Source organism: Ambystoma mexicanum, chromosome 13 (assembly GCF_040938575.1).
Source record: "Ambystoma mexicanum isolate Mex_15411 chromosome 13, UKY_AmexF1_1, whole genome shotgun sequence".
In the NCBI taxonomy this organism is placed as follows: Eukaryota; Metazoa; Chordata; class Amphibia; order Caudata; family Ambystomatidae; genus Ambystoma; species Ambystoma mexicanum.
In genome coordinates, this window is record NC_090938.1 from 720,330,652 (window position 1) to 720,352,532 (window position 21,881).

The following is a 21,881-nucleotide window of genomic DNA, read 5'->3' on the forward strand; positions in this document are numbered from 1 at the left end:
AATCATCCAGGAGGGCATCCCCTGAGTTGACTAAGGGGCGTAGCCCAGGTTAACGTGTTCCCTGTGAGGTGCGAGATAATGAAGCCCACCTTCGCCCTAGAAGTTGAAAAATAATAGGGCTTAAAGGTAAAATGCACCAAGCAGGAATCAAGGAATCCACGTAAGGATTTTGCTGATCCATCATATTTGTCCACCACTCCACCAAGCAACACACTGTCCTTGTTAGTGGGGTCGCGAGACAACACTAGCTGCCTTAGGGCACCATTCTCAGCCTTTAAGTTCTGTACTTCAGTTGTGAGCTCTTGCATGCCACGCATAAGGTCCTGGACTGCTTTCTCCATAGCAGTATCGGTGTCGGTCGTTTGGCATCTCAAACTGTTGTAAATCTCCCCCGTCTCACCTGGGATCGCTTCTTGCTCTGTTTCGCGGGAGGATTCCTCTTGTGGACGGATCGGGTCTTGTTTAGACTTGCTCGAGTCTCATCCAGCTGCAGAGCGCGTTCAGAGTTCGGAGAAGGCCGTTGTTCCAGGATGTCCAGGGAAGTAGGTAGCGGTCGCTAAGAATGGGGATTCCAGGAGTCGAGTAGAGGGAAAGGAAGAAGGAAGGAAGGAGGAAGGGAACCAGGATCTTGGATAGAAGATTCGCCGAACAGCACACACACGTCGAGTCACTACCTAATGAAAGCGTTGAGACGCGCGGGGCCGCGGGGGCGTGTCCAATTTATAGGACGTGCTGTGTGCGTCGTGAAAGCTGGTGTGAGGCTAGTCGCTTGTTGCAGCCATGTTAGGAGTAACAAGGAATACAAGCCCCGGCGCGATAAGGACCAGGAGGTCCAGAAAGGGCAAGTTCTATGGGTCATGACACTCCTGTGAGCTGTGGTGCTGTCGGCCTGGCTGTTCCCGGGGTCTTCCAGCCGCTTCTGGGCGAGATGAGGAATCCTGTTACGCTCACGGTGATGTATTTCCTTTTGAATTCTTTACTTCTGTGATTTATGTCTATATTACTTCTGTGAGTTATTTCTATGTTATTATTGGTTGCTTCTAAGCTTTGAATAAATAGCCGTATAAGAGCTGATTATCTTCTAAGAGTGTGTGGTTGTGAGTTATTGCGTCTGTCTACGTTCAAAGTATTTGCTCTGTAATTGCATTGGTGATTTATGTTTTTCCGTGCACTCTGGGGAGGGCAATACACCGCCTCACGTGTAAGGGGCTGGCATGGACTGTATTCTGAAGCTTAGAGCACCCTTTCTGCACCAGTCTAAAGAGGTGTTAATTAACAGCACGCTGGAGGTGACGTTAGTTATGAAAAGAGGTGGCATTCCTTACAAATTGTTCACTTTTCCCCAAAAAAATCTAGGACTGTCTGAAATAAATCTTCTTTTTAAACTGTCAGTGCCACATTTTCTGCGTCACAGAAAGTGTTGCCGAGACTCTTCAAGCCGCCGACACTTTCCGTACTGTGGAAATGTGACTTTGCTTTTGTGCCTTTGCTCTTTGCATTTTGGCCAGAGGTACTCTGCGCACGGTAACCCTGCAGCGCTTCATCTGCACATATTTTATATGGTTTTTCTTGCCTGATGCCGACATCTCTCCTTCACTCTTCCCATCACCTTCAGAATGCAGGTGGGAAAATTTGGAGGAGGGAATGTCATTATTACGTGCCATTTAGCACAGGCTCAGAATCGGGCAGAGTGCCGCTGCAGGGTACTCATGCCGCCTCACCTACTGGTGGCTCTCTGTGACTCATGTTTCTTTCCTATGACTGAGTGTCGCTGCAGGGGACTCATGCCACCTCACCTTCTGGTAACTCTCTGTGACTCATGTTTCTTTCCTATGACTGAGTGTCGCTGCAGGGGACTCATGCCACCTCACCTTCTGGTGACTCTCTGTGACTCATGTTCCTATCCCATGACTGAGTGTCGCTGCAGGGGACTCATGCGGTGACTCATGGAGCCTCAACCTTCTGGTAACTCTCTGTGACTCATGTTCCTTTCCTATGACCAAGTGTCACTGCAGGGGACTCATGCTGCCTCACCTTCTGGTGACTCTCTCTGACTCCTGTTCCTTTCCTATGACCGAGTGTCACTGCAAGGGACTTCTGCCACCTCACCTTCTGGTGACTCTCTGTGACTCATGTTCCTTTCGTATGACCAAGTGTGGCTGCAGGGGACTCATGCCATTCCTCCTCACAGTGACTCCTGTGATCCAAGAGGCCACATGGAGGGTTAGAGTTTGGAATTTGTAAATCACATGTACTCACGTTCCCAGAATTTCACGTATCTCAATTCTGAAAGTAAGAAGAAAATTAAGGTTTTGTGAAATCAGACAAACCAGCGAGACATTGAAGTATGTTAAATAAAATATATTTATTACCATTAATCAAACTTACCCATTTCTGCAGGAAATGTTTCTGTAGTAAAAGAAAAACAAGTGATATATTAGATCCAAACTTAACCCAGCACTACCTGCCTCCAGCTCCCAGCACTGCACCCCCACTCCTTGCCCTTCACCTAATGCCCCCCCCTTTCAGCTTCCACCACTGCACCCCCACTCAAGGCCCTTCACCTAATTCCTCGCTCCAGCTCCTACCACTGCACCCCCACTCCATGCCCTTCCCCTAATGCTCCCCTCCAGCACCTGCCACTGCTCCCCACTCCCTACCCTTCCCCAATGCCTCCCCTCCAGCTCCTGCCACTGCATCCCCAATCCCTGCCCTTCCCCTAATGCCTCCCCTCCAGCTCCTGCCACTGCACCCCCACTCCCTTCACACAATGCCTCCCTTCCAGCTCCTGCCACTGCACCCCCACACCCTGCCCTTCACCTAATGCCCTCCTCCAGCTCCCACCACTGCACCCGCACTCCCTGCCCTTCAGCTAATTCCCCCCTCCAGCTCCCACCACTGCATCCACACTCCCTGCCCTTCAGCTAATGCCCCGCTCCAGCTCCCACCACTGCACCCACACTCCCTGCCCTTCACCTAATGCCGCTCTCCAGTTCCCATCACTGCACCCCCACTCCCTGCCCTTCACCTAATGCCTCCCCACCAGCTCCCGCCACTGCACCCCCACCCCCTGCCCTTCACCTAATGCCTCCCCTCCAACTCCGCCCACTGCACCCCCACTCTCTGCCCTTCCCCTAATGCCTCCTCTCCAGCTCCTGCCACTGCACCCCCACTCCCTTCACACAATGCCTCCCTTCCAGCTCCTGCCACTGCACCCCCACACCCTGCCCTTCACCTAATGCCCTCCTCCAGCTCCCACCACTGCACCCGCACTCCCTGCCCTTCAGCTAATGCCCCCCTCCAGCCCCCACCACTGCACCCACACTCACTGCCCTTCAGCTAATGCCTCCCCTCCAGCCCCCGCCACTGCACCACCATTTCCTGCCCTTCAGCTAATTCCCCCCTCCAGCTCCCACCACTGCACCCACACTCCCTGCCCTTCAGCTAATGCCCCGCTCCAGCTCCCACCACTGCACCCACACTCCCTGCCCTTCACCTAATGCCGCTCTCCAGTTCCCATCACTGCACCCCCACTCCCTGCCCTTCACCTAATGCCTCCCCACCAGCTCCCGCCACTGCACCCCCACCCCCTGCCCTTCACCTAATGCCTCCCCTCCAACTCCGCCCACTGCACCCCCACTCTCTGCCCTTCCCCTAATGCCTCCTCTCCAGCTCCTGCCACTGCACCCCCACTCCCTTCACACAATGCCTCCCTTCCAGCTCCTGCCACTGCACCCCCACACCCTGCCCTTCACCTAATGCCCTCCTCCAGCTCCCACCACTGCACCCGCACTCCCTGCCCTTCAGCTAATGCCCCCCTCCAGCTCCCACCAGTGCACCCCCACTCCCTGTCCTTCCCCTAATGTCTCCCCTCCAGCTCTGGCCACTGCACCCCCACTCCCTGCTCTTCCGCTAATGCCTCCCCTCCAGCTCACACCACTGCACCCCCACTCCCTGCCCTTCCCCTAATGCCTCCCCTCCAGCTCTGGCCACTGCACCCCCATTCCCTGCCCTTCCCTTCATGCCTCCCCCTCCAGCTCCCACCACTGCACTCCCCTCCCTGCCCTTCCCCTAATGCCTCCCCTCCAGCTCACACCACTGCACCCCCACTCCCTGCCCTTCCCCTAATGCCTCCCCTCCAGCTCTGGCCACTGTACCCCCATTCCCTGCTCTTCCCTTCATGCCTCCCCCTCCAGCTCCCACCACTGCACCCCCCTCCCTGCCCTTCCCCTAACACCTCCCCTCCAGCTCCCAGCGCCACAACCCCACTCCCTGCCCTTCCCCTAACACCTCCCCTCCAGCCCCCACCACTGCACCCCCACTCCCTGCCCTTCATCTAATGCCCCCCCAGCTCCTGCCACTGAACCCCCACTCCCTACCCTATCCCTCATGCCTCCCCCTCCGCCTCCCCCTCCATCTCCCACTACTGCACCCCCACTCCCTGCCCTTTATCAAATGCTCCCTCTCCAGCTCCCGCCACTGCAACCCCATTCCCTGCCCTTCCCCTAATGCCTCCCCTTGAGGTCCCGCCACTGCACCTGCACTCCCTGCCCTTCACCTAATGCCTCCCCCTCCAGCTCCCACCACTGCACCCCCACTCCCTGCCCTTCACCCAATGCCCCTCCTCCAGCTCCCGCCACTGTACCCCACTCCCTGCCCTTCCCCTAATGCCTCCCCTTGAGGTCCCGCCACTGCACCTGCACTCCCTGCCCTTCACATAATGCCTCCCCCTCCAACCACTGACCCCCACTCCCTGCCCTTCACCTAATGCTTCCCCTCCAGCTCCCACCTCAGCACCCCCACTTTCTTGGGTGCCCAACTGTCATGTTTTGGCTTTTCCTCCCTGACCTCTCCCGCCCCAGAGATGTCACTCTTTCAGAGCGTAACCTTCTCAGCACAAAGTAAAGGACCACGGAAAAGGGCATTCAAATCACAGATAATTTTGCCTTTTTATTGGATCAGGCATTTCATGCCACTATATCTGATAAAGAACCTCCTATTTTGAACCCAATACTGGCTCAGTGTCCTCGCAAGCAACACTTTGGGGGGATTTAAGTTACATCCAAGGTATTTCTATAACCCCTACCTGTGCATCTGTCAAATCTGAATGATTGCAATTGACTGCATTGGGAGAGTAACTTCATGCATTGGAACAGACGTACCCTATTACCCCAACACCACCAGACCTAAAGGCGGTGTGATGAATCCTAGGGATCCCTCACTGAACCCCTTCCTAAAGTCTCCCCCCAGGTGGCCAGGGAAAGGCAGACACTTCCTGACCTTGGGGGTGGTGTACTGCAGGAGGATCACCTGGGAGGAGACAAGGCCCAGGGTGGTGAGGAGATCCCGTGGGATGAGACGCGGCATGTGTCCTTTGAAAGGTAACACCTTTCAAGATTGCCAAAACCGGTAATTGCTTATTGCCATTACAATGTATCTGAACCTCATATCCATTCTGTGGCTCTCGGCACATATACCCTAACACCTAAACAAACCTTCATAACAGAAAGATCATTCAAGGTATCTCAGCATAAACACCCTCCTTACTTCCAAAGGTATAAAGTAAAAGGATCTGTCTTCCTCTGTAACAACCAATTCTAACGGTTCATCTTTTAATGGTTTTACAGGAAATAATCTACCCCTAAAAAGCAAGAAGTTGCTTTAAAGAACGAACTAGTCCCATAATCCCATGAATACTGGATCGAGGAAGAGGGCTGAAGAGGCCTGCTGTAATAGTAGTCAGGCAATTAAGCCTAACAGCCCACACCTGAAGGGGACTGGGAGGCACAAAAGCCCCCTCAGGTGTAGGCAATGCACAGGAGCTGGAACAGATGTACGTTAAAATAACGTATCCCAAAAGATCGAATTACAAAATAGCAGAGCCGACTTTTGTAGTTCGATTCTTTGGGATTTTGTCCGTTTGTCCCCCGGACTGCCTTTAATGTATTTAATGCTGCAACCCACATCCCCCTTGTTCAGTATTATGGACTTTGATCTAATTTACCATGCTGAATGCACACTAAACGTGCATTCAGCATTTTAGATTCAATCTTTCACGCAAGACCGCTGGAACTGTGACTGGAGTGCGGGCTGTAGTAGCAGGAGCAGAAAGAAGAAGACACAGTGTTGGCAGTGTATGCATACGTGGGAGAACAAAGGGACGCCGGAACGTTGATACAGCAGATTTCACCTGCTTGTTCTGTGAGGGTCCTGTTCCCCCAAACTCTGAGTTGCAGAGGCTGTGCTGTGGAAGGCGTGCAGGAAGGCTGCCTTTCCCCATGTGAGCCTGATTGTAAAGATTGCTGTACCAGCGATGTGTCAGAGACCAAGGCATGGAGCTGCAGGCAACGGGCTCCTTTGTCGACTGGCCGCACCAGAAAAACCTTCAACAAGGAAGGGTGTGTGTCCTTGTGAAGCCAGGAGCAGTAAAGGTTGTGACCGAAGTCATGGAAGTTGTGCAACCCACAGAACAAGGATTACAGAAGACAACGAGTCAAACCTGGCGTTCTGCTTCCTTGCACGAGCACTATCGGCTACAGTATCCAGCCCCATCTTCACTCACGTGTAGGCTAAAGCGAGCTGAAGTTGTTCATTAAACCTTTGACAATGGAACATTAAAAAAATAGCTTAAAAAAATAGCACTTGCGTGTGATCAGTAATTTCTCTTTTTGCTCGCGTGAAGAGCAAACGCTACCAAAAGCCATTGGCGAACATTTTAAACGCTCTAAGCTTTATGAAGAAGTGGCTGTGTGTGCCTAATTTCACTTTCCAAAATAAGAGTGACCGTTTACATCTTTATTCATGCATAAATGCCCAATAGAGAAGTAAAGCATTTCAACTTTGTACCTATCATTGAAGAGAGAGCAAGCATTGCCCAAGCAAAGAGCAATCCCCTATTAAGCCCGAAAGCAGCTTTTCTTAAAGCCAGAAAACCATCTAACTAAGACTGTGATTCTGTAGAAAGTTTAACATTGCTTAAGATACAAGTGTGCCAGCATTACCTGGAGCCAAGAGAGTGGCACCAAGGCTTCTGGGTAATTATTTTGGCTAACAGTTGGCAGAGATATGAAGGCAAAGTTGGGGAAGGGAAACCTGCTGTTCATCTGAAGTTGGTACAATCTAGATTGCTTGTTGAAGAATACTATTTGAAGTTGAGACAGACAAGAGAAGCCAAGAAGCTGCCCCTTTTGAAGAGACACTCAGAGGAAGAGTGCCTTGCCTGGTGGAGGGTGCTGAGGTGCCTTAACCTAAATCTTGTCAGAACTAAAAACCTGTTTTGGATTTGAAGTACTGAAGCTTTGGTGGTATTCCAAAACACTGAGACTGTGGTGGTATATTTAAGTGGCAATAGATGCAACATTTCAAAAGCCCAAATGAAGTAAAGTACTATGAGACAAAGGAGAATGCTCTCATGGGAAGCTTGAGCAGAAGTGAAGTTGTTGAAGTGGAAGCAGCAGCAATGTGAGTCATCCTGACAAATATACCTACTGTGAATCCTAATCTTGTGACTGATGACATATTGATTGCTAACCAAGAACTGTTTCACTGACAGTTGTAGAAGTGGCATTTCTTTTGAACTGTGGCAAGCTCCTTGACTACCGGAAGTGGTGGCAAAGCATTGCGGCGGCTGGGAACACCATTGTTGCTGTTCTGAGGAAGTGGGAAGTCCATATTGCACCAAGGAGAACATAATTGCTATTATTGGAACTTTGGTGTACAACACATTACTTTGACTTTGAGACATCAAGCATTGCCCTGTGACTATTCCATCTACAAGGATTTCCTGGTTTCTTTCTTTTGTTGAACCTTGAAGCAGAATTCACTGTGAATCCCGAGGAAGGGAACTCTCCCAGGTTATGAGAGGTTATCAATAAACTGGGAATGTTGCTGATGCCATTTGAAACACAAATATAAAAAAGGTAGCAGGCGCCCCTCTCTGGAAAAAGAACACGGCATGATAACCTGTTCAGTGGTTTTTAACCACTTTGAGAGTTCACAGCCATCTGCTTTTTTCTCACTGTACCTTTCACAGATGGGAAATATCCATTAGCATATCAGTCTTTGTCCCGTCCACATGGGCAGTCCAGCACCGAAATGCTATGGCGATTCCCTTCTGAACAAGAGTACCAACAGCAACCCCATACACGTGTTTCAGCCTTGTTGGGCCTCATCAGTGAGGTAGAGCTGTGCCTCTCTGAGCACAGTGAGCAGGGAGTCCACGTCTGGTTGCCCACAGGTAATTTAGGGTGACCAACCCCAAGTTCCTTCCAAAAATACAAAAAAGGTAGCAGGCGCCCCTCTCTATTTGAAACACCATATAATGTTTAGTGTGAGGGAAGATATCCTGTGTTAGAGGGTTTCCCTTTAGCTTTCGTTAGGCAGGGAAATCCCCAGCAGAGTAGTGACAGAGTAGTGACAGTGAGGCATTTAATATTATTTATACTTTAATAAAATGGCATATTTTGAACAATCATCAAATAGTTGCCTGCCTCGCATTTCTGACCTCTCGCAGCGGTTAATGCTAAGTTTTGGCACTAGGCGACCGTGAAGTTAAATTATCATTAAGCTGGACTCATTGGCCAGACTGATGCTTCACGAAGACAGTCAGTCAGACCTGTATTCAAACTATTCAGAGGCCGAGGAGGTCCTTTTTTACTGCCCTCAGGATATAAATAATGTCTTTATTGGCCTTTTGTAGTTCTATGTGCTCTAATCAGAAAGCATAGTCTACTGAGGCCGTAAAGATGGATTTTCAGAATCAGCCCTGGTGCCAGATTCTGAGAGGTCACCCTATTCTGGTGAACAGGACGAGACTAATGTCTAGCCAAATTCTATCAATGTAGAATGACTGAGCAGTAAGGCTTAAACTTAGTGGTGAAGGGTTCAGTGTAGCACACACAAAGCACTCTAATAACTCAAGTTAGGCAGAATGTATACAAGTACAGTAATATTTATAAGGCCTTGGACCAACTCTTATCAATTGAAAATCACAGGTAAGCAAAACTACTAAAAGTACACTAACAACATATGTACATCCGTCATTACGACCTCCAACAAATGGTACAGGGCGGCAACAGCCCTTGCAGTCATGGCTGCCGTCTAGTTCAGTTTCCACTGCAGGAAGGGGAGGGTCCAAGTCACACATGTTCTATCAGATCGGTCTTTTCACCACAATACTTCCGACCGAAATAAGAATGTATTTTTGCAGCTCCTTTTGGGCAAATCTCCTTTTAATATTAACACCCTTTTGAATTATTTTTCTGTATTATAATGTTTTTTAATGTTGTATTCCTCCCTTCTCTAAAGTAAAATGGAAGATTGGTTCTCTTTTTATTGTCCCCTTCAACTTTTCCCCCTCCCCTTCTTTAATGATTTGTTTCAATCCTTCCATTTACCCTTTTTTAGGAGTTATTCTCACTTTCCGACAGTTACATATTTAAAGTTTAATGTTACAATTCATCTTTTTTCACACCACTATTTATTTCGCTAATTTTGATGAGTTTAACTCAACTAGTGCATTATCAATGAAATGTATATGTATTTAGTTTGTTCATCCAATCATGGATGACCAGTTCATTTCTTATCATCAACCCCATTCAAAACATGGTTTTGCTTCTCAGGAACCCCACCAACCAACCACTCATCCGATCATGGCTCATCCAATCATGATTCATCCAATTATGGCTCATCCAATCAAACACTAATCCAAACATCACTCATCCAATCATGGCTCATCCGATCGAAGGCTCATCCGATCGAAGGCTCATCCGATCGTGGCTCGCTACCATGAACCTCGAAGGGTTCATGCTGAAGCTACCCGAGTGACAAAAATGCCCAGAGAGCTTTGTACCAATTGGCATGACTGCACAAAACCAAACCTTTCTGGCAAGCCTCGGATTTCAGGCCTGCAGTAGTCCCAAGTTCAAGCTCACCTGGAAGTGGAAACCTACTCCTCTCTGACCCTCAACCATTGCCCCTCACAAATCATCAGCATCCAACAGTTTGACCACATTTTCCCCAACTTTGATACCAGCCCGAATAATCTTTAAAATAGACTTTATAACATCCAAGGCTAGGGCAACCCAGTCACAACCGTACTTAGCCACAACACTAGGGAGGCCAGAGCAATTCTAGAAGCCACATCATTGCAAGACTGGAAACAAACAAATGTTGAAAAGGAAAGATAAAACAGGGGGCGGGTAACAGAAGAAGACCTATCTCCACTGTGGAACGCCGTCCCAACCCACCTCTGCACAGCAGCATTATGCCTGCAGTGGATGAAAAGAACTGAAGACATTGATATTTAAGGGTTTCTCTAAAAACTCGGTGCACCAGGTAATAGCGGTCATATGATGCGCCTCTCGCCCACCAAAAAGCCAGCCCCGCCCCCCGACTCAACCACTGTGATGCGCTCCATTGCCTGGTATTGTAGGGTTTGAAATATGCAAGTACAAGAATACAGGCATATCTGTTCCTCATTGAGATGCGTGTATTTACATGTATTTCAAGTGCAGTGAGATGGTCGGATAATCCTTCCCAACCACCATCATCTCTTGGATGGGCCTGGCCTCATATCTACCTTTTAATTCTGCGAGCAGCTGGGCATGGCGTCTGATGCTCTGCAGCGTCGTCTCCATTCCAGGGGCATCTTCCTGGGGCTTCAGAGCCTTCACTGCACTACACCTGAGAAATATAGAAAGATACTGTGTATAACCCCCGGCTTCCAGAGAAAAGTAAGAGAAAGGGGGTCTCAATGGTAAGATAAGGGGAGGAAAAAGAGACCCCATTACTAAAGATGGAAAAGGAAGGCTCTAAATTACTAAACATGAAAGGAAGGGGAAGCGCATCCCCATAAAGCAGATGGGCGGAGAGCACCACTCATAAATGAGGGACAAGAGACAGGCAGCAGTGAGTGGAGTGGCACAGGAACCACTACTGTGACACACATTCTGAAGGGCAGACCTCAGGGAGGAGAGGGCGGGCTGGGGAATCTCTACTTTTAAGAAATAGTCTTTGAATAGGAGACCCTCTGGGAGGAAAGGGTGGGCTGGCGAATCTATACTGTGACATAGAAATGATACGAGGGATTAGCAGTGTGGATATTCGCACTGGTTTCCGTTTGTTTTATTATCAATATTTAAATAGTTGCAAGTCTGAGGGATGCCAGATGCTGGGTAAGTTCCACATTTTTCCGGATCTATCCATTTGCGTTTTCTAACCTTTTTTGCCTGTTAGGTTTTTAGAACCACTACTGGTGTAGGAATCTGAGACTCCGATCTTAGTGTACCTAAGAGGGTTTTTACACAGAGGTAGGAACATAAGGCTCCCTTGGTAGCGAGGACAAGCAGTTAGACTGAGACTTAAGACATCAGGGGTTTGATGTAAAGTTATGTCATGTTATGTTACCATATCTTGTAAAGCGCACGGTGGCCAAAGGCATCATGGCGCTAGGGAGAGTGAGAACAGGGGCAAAACAAAATCAGAACAAGTGTGTTTTAACCTTCTTTCTGAACTCCAAGTAGTTAGGAGTATTTTTGATGACAAGTGGAAGGCCATTCCACAAAACAGCTGCTGCGATGGAGAACGCCCGTCCACCCACCCGGTCACGATTGTATTTAGGCACTATAAGCTGTTCCATAGTGGTAGAGCGAAGATTACGGGCGGGATGGTAACAGGAAAATTTGGCTCAGAGGTATTCAGCTCTTTGACCGTGAAGGGCCCAGTGAACAATGCACAAGGCCTTAAACTTCACCCGCTGGGCCACCGGGGGCCAATGAAGTGACCGAAATATGAGCACCATAAGAAGTGTCAGTGGCTACTCGGGCAGCCAGAGTTTGGAGCCGTTGCAATCATTTAATCAAGCTCTTGGGTTGGGCTAAATATAGGGAATTACAATAGTCTATCCAAGATAGAACTAAAGCTGCTACCACTGGAGGGCGCAGTGGAGCCGGGATCAAAGGCAATACCTTCCTCAACATTTTCAGTTGAGGATGACCAGCCTGACATACAGCAGAAACTTGTTGGTCCATAGACAGTGAGGCCGATAACACAACACCCAGGTTTTTAACCTTTTTAACCGGAGGCGGCAAAGGTCACAAAGAAGGAGGCCAGAAGGAAGACACCCAAAGAGTGGGATCAGGAGGGTAACCCACCACCATCACCTCAGTCTTATCACCGTTCAACTTGAGCCAATTGTGGTTCATCCATTCTCCAACGGCTGCCAGACACCCCCGCAGACTCGACGACACTATGGGCTGATCAAGGTCTAAATGAATCAGTAGCTGAGTGTCGTCGGCGTACGAGTAGCATCTGATGCCGAAGGAGCGGATGAGACACACAAGGGCCCAGATGTAAATATCGAATAAAATCGGCGAAAAGGAGGAGCCTTGGGGCACTCCACAACTGAGGTGACAGGGGGGGGGCAGAAAAAGAGGCAAAGAGAGGGTCTGTGTCCGATCCGCAATCAACTACTGAAACCAGGCTGCACCTGCCCTGAGATACCAAATTGGGCAAGATGAGATAGCAGGATGGAGTGGTCGACCGTGTCAAAAGCCGCTGAGACATCCAGCAGAATCAGGGCTCCCACCCACCAGTATCTACAAGCCTGGTCATGTCGTCCAAAATGGCGACCAGAACACTCTCCATGCCTCGACCAGGACGAAACCCAGATTGAACAGTGTCAAGAAGATTGGTAGATTCAAGAAAGGTGGATAGCAAGGGAGACACCAGTGACTCTAGGAGTTTAGCCAAGAAAGGAAGAAGAGAAATAGGACTAAAGTTAGATGGGATAGCAGAATCCAGAGTAGGTTTCTTTAGGAGGGGGATTACCCTAGCTGACTTCAATTCGCGTGGGATAAAACCAGTCTGGAGGGAGTCGTTAATGGCTTTCATAATCTCAGACAATAGAGAGGGAGCGATCTCTTTCATGACCCCTAGGGGGATGGCATCCGAGGGGGGAGAACGACAAGTACAATTAACAAGTAATAAAATGTCCACTCAAGCAAGTACAAAATGACATCTATTTATTAACAACACATATGCATAAGTAAAAGACACTGGCCCTCATTACAACACCAGCGCTAAACCATGGCGCTATTAGCACCATGGTTGGTGCCGGTGTTGTAATGGGTCCGCCATGGTTCAATGGGGAATTACCACCCCATTCCAAGGTTGGCGGGGTGGTAATTCCCCATTGAACCATGGCACTTCCCCATTCCCATTTTCGCCCCATAGGGCTCTATGGGAATGGGGAAGGCGCTAAGTACGGTACCGCAAATTGCGGTACCGTACTTAGCACCAAGGTCCCTTTGCAGGTCCCTACTTTAACGGTTGGTCTATACCAGCCGTTAAGGTCGGGTCCCTCAAAGGGACCTCGTAATTAGGCGCTAAGTGTTTAATGGCGCCGCAGCCTTTTACGGCGCCGTTAAACACTTACCGCCTGGGTCGTAATGAGGCCCACTACATGATAAGTAAGACAAAATATCTACACATATACAAACCACAGGTAGGTGCCCAAAATTGGAACACACCCCACTTTAGAATTCAGTTCAAGTAATGGGTTGAACAATTAGCAAAAACGGGGAGGTGTTAGTACAATTCTTACAAAGGCCTTATAGGTTCAGAAGGCACACCAATTCTAGAATCGATAGAATCAAAGTATCCAAATTTAAAAGGCAGGTCGCCCAGTTTTTGGATACTTTCTAGCAGTGCTCACAGTGCCCCAGTAGGGAAGAAAGAGTCAGCACTAGAATGTCATTGTTGCTTTGAAGGGAAGGGGCAGCTGCCTACCCCAGTTCTCCATGGGGACCTCGGGAGAGATGCCTAGAGTCCGGTTCCAGCAGCATAAGTCAGGCGCAGGTAACTGCAGGAAGGGACTTTATGCCCATAGAAAGGAATAGGGCAGAAGGCCTTCAAAAAAGGACATGCACCTTTTAAGGCCCCTCCTGTTTAGGGCACTACAATCACTGACCTTAATGGAGGGCTATCACACCAGACAAGACAGGGAAGCTAAATCTCCCTTTAAGACAGATGACGCTTACAGAGGGGCAAGGCTTTACTCTCAGTCAGGGGTCGACACAAAGGTACAATTAGTCCACACACACATATCTCTAGAAAATACACTACACTGATATATTGAACAAATTATATATACTTTATTAAGTCACACATAGAAATACATCAGGTAAAATAAGTACTTAATGTATAATACTTAATGTATTAACAAGATGCCCAGAATATTATAAAGCAACCAGTAAATGCCTAAAAAGGACTCTCCTCACACCCCCCTGGTCTAGATGCGAGTCCACTGCAACAGGTGGGCACCGAGCATACATTAACAGGGTGTGGGAGTACAAGGGAACCACAAATCCTACAAGTAAATAAAGACCCCTATGAGCCTGCACAATTCAGCACAGTGTCCTAAAGACACAACCTACCCCCGGCATATGTGAAGGCCATAGACCTGGTGGTCAGCACCTAGCACATGTAGGTAGAGGATAGGAGAAAAAGCCTAGCAAAAGAAACCCTGTTACTGCCAGGTGTTTGGATATTCCTTGGGCTATTTCCTCTCACTCTGGCTGCTGCTGTGACCTCACACAGGTTAGTGCTTGCATTACTGTGATAAGTACAGGGTTTCATTCCCAGGTGTGGTTTACAGGATCGGGCACCCAGGGATTTACACCTTCACACAGCCAAAACCAGGGAAACCCAAGACAACAACAAAGGCCCTTCCCATGGTGTCGACCTTCAAGCCTGCATTGGCGATTTCGGCAAGGAAGGTGAAGGAACCTGTAAAGAAGGCTCCTGGAGGCTCGGTGGACAAAAGATGAAGGCAGCCCAGCAGCAAAAGATCGCAGGACAGGGATAATGGGTGGAGTCACCCTCAGACGTCCCAAGCTTAAGATCTGGAAGGGGGTTGAGGCATCACGCCACTTCTGGATGGCAGCAGTGACACAGCCAAGTGTAGATTCTAGCACTAAATGATTGGTGGCAGTGGCAGATGGCACAAATAACAGTTCCAGTGTGGAGGCGTTAACGGGGTATAGGTGAGACAGAGGAGACTTCAGGAAGCTTAAACTCCAGAGCCAAAAAACACCAAACCAGGATATGTCCAACCCACTGGAACCTGCAAGTATGGCCAAGTAGAGGCTTTAAACTGGCAACACAACAGGAATCGGAGGTAAAATCTCAGTAAGCAAGTCAGCAGCAGGCCCAATCACTAGAGGGGTCCTGGGGGCAAAGGATCAGATGACCAACCATTATTGTTAGTCAGTATGACTGCCCCTTAACCGAAACCACCTCAACAGGAACTGCGAGGGAGAGCCTGGGTACTTAGACTGGCCAAACCAAGTTTAAACCAATATGGGGGCTGCCATCGTAATCTCAAAAAGAGCGCACATAGTCAGAATAGACATTTTAAAGCCACCTCATGGTTGCCCCGAACAAAAGGAGCTTTAAAATACAAAATGGCCAAGAGCAGATTTTAGAACAAATTTACTGGTGTTCCAATGGCTACCAAAAAGGTACATTGGGCGATCCAATGAGGTAAAATGTCTTTCACTCTCGCTGAAAACAGAAATAAAGTACAACTGCCACCAACCTACTCCCTCAACCCTTGAAGGGTGACAGAATCACCCTACAGCAAACATGGGGTGTCTGAGAGGACCCCTAGGACTGAGCCCCTTAGTGCGACCCAATACCATATACTTAAATTCGGTAGAAGGGTCGTAATGGCAGGGGACGTCAAGAGAAGACCCTCTGGTCACCAAAAAGAAGTCAAAGTTCCAAAAAGTGAAGGGAAAAAACAAAACGTTGATGGGCCCATAAATGTGGCCCTAAAATCCCAAAAAATAGGAACATGCACCCTCCCCAGACTATAACCACAGGGAACTGATCCCTTATGGGGTAAGTCACTTCCCTGACTATCTTTCTTGTGGGGCAGTCTTCGCTGACTATAGGTTCAACAGCTACCCTTAGGAATTGTCTTTCTATTGGGAGAGGGGGTCTGTCCCCAAAGCCCCTCAGAAGACCTGATCCTTCTGAACATCTAATAGTTTTTTCTGCAGAACCCTCAGTAGAAGTTTCTTTTCTTTTTTTAAAACTTTATTTATTAAATGCTTGACAAGGCAGAACGGGCAATCATATCGGTAGCATTATACAAGGTTACATGAATTTAGAAGTGGTCTCATTCCCGATTATGTTACAGTACATTACCGCTGTGTGGCGCTTATCATGAGGTAACAAATGCAAAACTAACACATGCAGTTTTCAGAGTTCAAAGGGGATCAATGGCAACCGGTCCGTCAGTGGTGATTGTTTGCAGGTACGCTCGGAAAAGGTGGCCAGATGTCTGGGGGTTTGCAGCAGGTTGGTTGCAGGGAGATCCAGCGTTCCTCATTTTCTGATGCCCAGATTACATCGGGGAGCCACTGTTCGATGGTGGGACTAGCTGGCCTAAGCCACAGCAGCAGTATACAGCGCACCGCAAGGATCATGCACAGGCTAGCTAGTTTACGACAGGCTCCCTGAAGTGTTGAAAACTCATGGAACAGGCAGTTCGTAGGATCAATTGTGCAATCTAGCATAGCAGATACAGCAGTGCAAACCCCCACCCCAATACCCCATGATTCTGTGGCAGTTCCAAATCATGTGGAAGTAGCCTGCGTCGTCCATGTGGCACCTGGGGCAGTGGGGAGTGTGATCATGGGACATGATGTGTAGTCTAGCTGGGGTGTAGTGGAATCTATGTAGCACCTTGAAGTGGAACAGGCGGAACCTAGCATTCAGAGAAACCTCCCGGGTTTGCATGCACATAGCTTCCCAGCCTTCGTCAGTGATGTCAGTACCCAATTCCCTTCCCCATGTCTCGCGGAGCTTAGAAAGCGGTTTTCTAATCCGTTCCTGAAGCAGTATAGTCTGGATACTACCCCAGGTCTGCATGTATGAGATGTGTGATATAGGCAGCAAGCCTATGGGCAAGCACCTTTGCGAATATGTTAACATCACTATTTATAAGTGACATGGGGCGATATGAACCACAATGCGTAGCTGGTTTACTGGTTTTAAGAAGTACAGTAATCACTGCTTCCCTGAGTGTTGGGGGCAGCTCTCCCTTTGCACAGGCCTCACTCCATAGGGCAGACAGCTGAGGCGTGAGGAGTGACTTTTATAGCATTTATAGAAATCCGTGGTGAGGCCATCCGGGCCTGCGCTCTTACCGGAGGGCAATGGCTCGATAGCCAGCTCTATTGCCTGACAACTCAATCGGTCTGTCGAAGACCTCTCTAGTCTCATCGGAAAGTACAGACAGCGGCAATCCGTCCAAGAATTGTCTATATCCGAGCCGGATGCATCATCATTATTGGCGAAGAGCGCCGCATAAAAGGAGCAGAATACCACGTTTACACCAGTTCATTGTGGACCGAAACCCCATCAGGATCTTGAATTAACGGAATGTGATTCCCACCCTCCTCCTGTCGCACCACCCTAGCCAGAAGCCTACCCGTGCGTTCCCCTTTGCCATATTGTCTTGCTATTACTGTGTTGTCGAGGAACTTCCATTCCCTCTCAGCATGGTGCCTGAAGCTGTCCAGGGCTTCTTTTATTTCGCCTCGTGTAGTGGAGGTGGGGTCTGTAGCATATTGTGTTTCGAGTTGCATAAGGTTTGCCTCAATATTTAGTATATTGCGGCGTATCGCCCTGAGAATCCCCGATTCTTTGGAAAGGGTCATACCGCGGATATAAGCTTTAAAGGCCTCCCAGAGGATAGCCAGGGAGTCCACCGTGCCTGCGTTTATTTTAAAATAGTCTTCCACACATTCCTCTAGCTCGGCTCGAAATACAGAATCTAATCAATCTAGCGCCTGGGGCTTGGGTCTGCTTCTATCGTCAATTTTATTAGTGTCCCAGATATGAGCCACCAGAATGCGAATCGTGTACTGTTGAGTAAAAGGTGTAGCCGCGAGTCTGGGGATGTAGCAGTCTCCAGGCGTCCTCTACCCCCAGTCCAGTCTGTCTCTCAAGTATGGTCGGGCGGCTCTAATCAGCTGCCTGGCCTTATTTCCGTTTCTGTCCAGGTTGAGGTCTATAATGGTATTGAAGTCCACGCCCCACAGGCCAGGAACTAGAGGGTACATTTCCAGCAAGTATGCAACATGAATATAGAAGTCAGGATCATCTATGTTGGGCCCGTAGATATTAAGCATCACCACCTCCAGACCAGATAGCACGCCATGCGTCAGCACATAACGCCCAAGGGGATCGACCCATGTGGCCTTGGGTGCATATTGTAACGATTTGTGAATAAGGATCATGACACCTCGGCTTTGGGTAGTGTATTGTATATAAAAACGCTGTGTTCCCAACTTTTAGCAAACGTATCGCAGCCCGCCACTATAGCATGCGTTTCTTGCAGAAAGAGGATTCAAGCCTTGTGTTGTTCAGCATACAGCTGTAGCATCAGCATCTTGGCGTGGTTCCCCAGACCTCTAATGTTTCATGCATCTCAGTGTATCAGCCACCATCTGGCCATTGTAAGTGGTAAGCAATTTAGCATGGGGTGGCTGTTTGCGTCATGCAGCCCGGTCCGCAACACAGCAGGGTAAAGAGTTGCGAGTATAGAATGCACAGTAGCATAGAGTTAGAACCGTTGCAGGGGGGAAACAGTAGTTGGCACTGGGGACCCAGCTCAGAGCTACTCATATTAAGTCCTGCGTTGGTACTTAAGCAACGGCCAGTGGGATCAGTCACTAGTGTAGTGAGAGGATAAGCAGGATCACCCAGGGAAGTGTTGGTCCAGGAATTTCATTGCTTCCTCGGGAATTGTGCAGAAGTAAACCTTCTCCGAGCGTTCTACTCTCAACTTGGCGGGGAACAGCATAGCATACTTGACTCACAGGCAGTGTAGTCTCTTTTTCACCACCATGAAGGATTTCCGTTCTTGCTGCTCTGAGACAGAGAAATCCGGGTACAGGTGAACTCTGTTAGATCCCAACATGAGCTCGCCCTTGGCTCTGGCAGCCCGCAGTAACGCATCCCTGTCTCAGTAATTCAAGACTCTGGCAATAATTGGGCAGGGAGGGGCCCCCAGCTTAGGTTTTGCAGTTAATGAACGGTGAGCACGTTCTATAGCAAACTGAGGCGAGAGCTTGGGGCATTTGAGCAGGGAGACAAGGGTGCACTCAACATAGTCCTCCATGGAGCCAGTGATTTTGTCCTCTGGGATTCCAATTATGCGTATGTTATTATGCCGTGATCGGGATTCCAAATCTTAATTTTTCTTGCTGACAATATACACCTGCTTGGTGAGTGCGGTCAAGTCAGTCCTGAGTGAGTTGATGTTGTCTTCAGCTACCCCGACTCTGGACTCAACTTCGGTTACCCGGGTATCGTCTTTTTCCATGCGGGCCTTTATGGCACTAATCGTACCGCTTATTTCGTCGAGTTTGGTGTTGAGAGTTGTGAACCCCTCACACATGAAGTCCATCATCCACTGCATCTCCGTGTTCTCCCCACTGTGGGAAGGCGAGGGCCCGCCACTGCCTCGTCAGTTTCTCCTGGTTCTTTGTTGGCAGTTTTGGTGAACATATTTATGGAGCTTTGTTTTATGCCCCCTTCTTTGTCCATGCGCCTCCTGTTAGGGTGATGGGCACGTGGGCTGTGTGGGGCAGCAACCGCCGGAGCGAGCCTAGGGAGTCCTGCAGATATGGAGAGTGCAACGTCCAGGGAAGTATGCCCCACCCGGGTCGCTGGGTGGGCCAGCTGTAGTAGGGACACCTGCAAGGCCGCCGACCACAGGCCTGCTGCACAGGAGGTCGTCAGGGGGCCGATCCCAAGGGTTCGCAGCCCCTGCGCCAGCAGAGAGCACAACCCCGCCGGAGCAACAGGTGCAGCCCGGGTGCAGCAGTTCCTGTGGCTATGCGCCCCAATGCGCAGGATAGGGATAACAGTTATGTGGCACGTAGCCCTACGGTCCAGTACTTCTACGTAGAATTTGGCCTTATTGTTCAGGAAGGGAGCGGATGGGCGCCCCGGTGAGTATCACAGGAGTAAAGGATAAGGGCACACGGGTGCGCAGTCACTCACCGCACTGTCTTTAGCAGGGGTAGGCGGTATGCCCCCCGGGCGCAAGAGCACTGAGTCAGCAGCGGCAGCAGTGGCTAGGTGATCGTAGGTGCATGGGGCCCAGTCGTCTTTGGGGTCAGCAGGCAGCCACTCGTGATGCCTCACAGGCCCCTGCACCCACCCCCACCACCTCACTGTCAGGACAGAGGGCGCTGGGGCCTGCTATGTACAGGGTCAGCAGGGGAGGCAACGCATCGCCAGGGATGGATCCCCCAATGTTTCCAATAATTTTGTGCACAGTGAGGGTGTTTTAGTGCAGCTGTGTCAATAACGGAGACCACATAGTAACCAGGTCAGGACGCCTTAGAGTTTGCGCATCACGTAGTGAGCCCAGCAGGATGGTGGCGTGCAGATCCCAGTGAGTAGCACCGGGCAAGGTTGGCTCCCTATCCGGATAGTTCTGCCTCCAGGATTATGGCTGGCGGCCATAGCGGTCATCCACACCCCCCGGAGTGGGGGGTACAACCGCAGCCCAGAGAAGGTTCCAGTGACATGTACAGAGTTCCGAGCTCTGGCGGCACAGGGCAGTGTTAATATGGGCCGAGATTCACCATGTGTCCAGGCGCTCCCAGAGGGATATGCTGCTTCTTTCTCCACTGCTCACAGCTGGTGCGGTCCCAGCACTCCGACCAGACAGGTGTTGGTGACTGTCAGGTCCGAGGGCTCTGTCCGTCGCAGCACCTCGCATTCCTCCCCAGTGTCCGTCACCTGCTTCAGCGCTTCCAGCCCCCCACTAGGAGCCGCCGCGTGTGATGATTTGCAGGCGCTGCCAAAAACGGATCCAGTTGCAGGCCGCGTGCCGGAGGGCAACGGCAACAAGGGAAGGGAGCCGGTGTGTTGCGTAACACCAACACCCGACATGTAGGCAGGGCTTCCACCTGGTCCCGCTCCACTCTGTCGAAAGGGGCCCGTGGAATTAATGGTGAGTATGTCAGGGGTGATGAACATACGGTGTAGAGGTGCAGTGCCTTGTTTCCTAGAGTAACTGATTCATAAATTACATAATAAATTACTTAACTTAATAATAAAATTCAGGTGCTCCTGTATGGGTCTCGGCCACAAGACCTATATGACAAATGAAAAAGAGGATGGTCCACCTTGGAACAGGTGGGCTAACACAGGGCACACTTTTGTCTGACCGAAGTCAGTGGTAACAGTCAGGAAATTCTCGGTGGAACAAGTGTGTTGTTAATTTGCTTAAAGATGCCACACTAGTATCATTCAGGTATATAAATATATATTTCAAAGACTGCACATTTTAATTGAAACATAATATCACAAAATCTCTTTAAAGTAAATACAATTCATTCAATACATTAAATGTGGACAATTTTCGACATTCAATCGTCATTTTTTATACACAAAAAACTGAAAATTAATTTCATTTTCAATATAAACCAGTGTCTTTAAATTCGGAATCGTAAATTTGTACGACGCGTTTCGGGACTAGCCCTTCATCAGGTACAGTTTTCAACTTTTAATTCCCTGAAAATAAACATAATAAATTGGTATAAGCCTTAAATTGAATTTCAATATTATTCATTTTGTGGCTATTTATCATTTGAAGACAAGGAACTGACCTGTGTCCTTTAAATGTCCACTTGTGACTGGAAATGGTTCGGTAGAGTGTAATTCACTCTTGGGTTATCTGAGGCTCAACGCTATGTTGGGCTACCACCTAGTAGAGAAATGCATTTTTTACCAACACTTACCATGAATCCAATTTACTAAAACCGTGAGTGGGACACAGTCGCTCTGCA

At 49.2% G+C, this 21,881-nt stretch overlaps 1 protein-coding gene across 1 annotated transcript in view; it reads right to left on the bottom strand.

The window, feature by feature from the left end:
- LOC138521804 (E3 ubiquitin-protein ligase TRIM39-like) overlaps positions 1 to 21,881 on the bottom strand; it is a 176,176-nt gene that overhangs the window by 103,094 nt on the left and 51,201 nt on the right. Inside the window, exons 4-6 of the mRNA XM_069634918.1 lie at positions 10,580 to 10,683; positions 2,389 to 2,409; positions 2,260 to 2,286 (exon numbers count right to left, since the gene is read on the bottom strand). Of these exons, the coding sequence (XP_069491019.1) occupies positions 2,260 to 2,286; positions 2,389 to 2,409; positions 10,580 to 10,683 (152 nt within the window). The remainder of the gene's footprint in view (positions 1 to 2,259; positions 2,287 to 2,388; positions 2,410 to 10,579; positions 10,684 to 21,881) is intronic.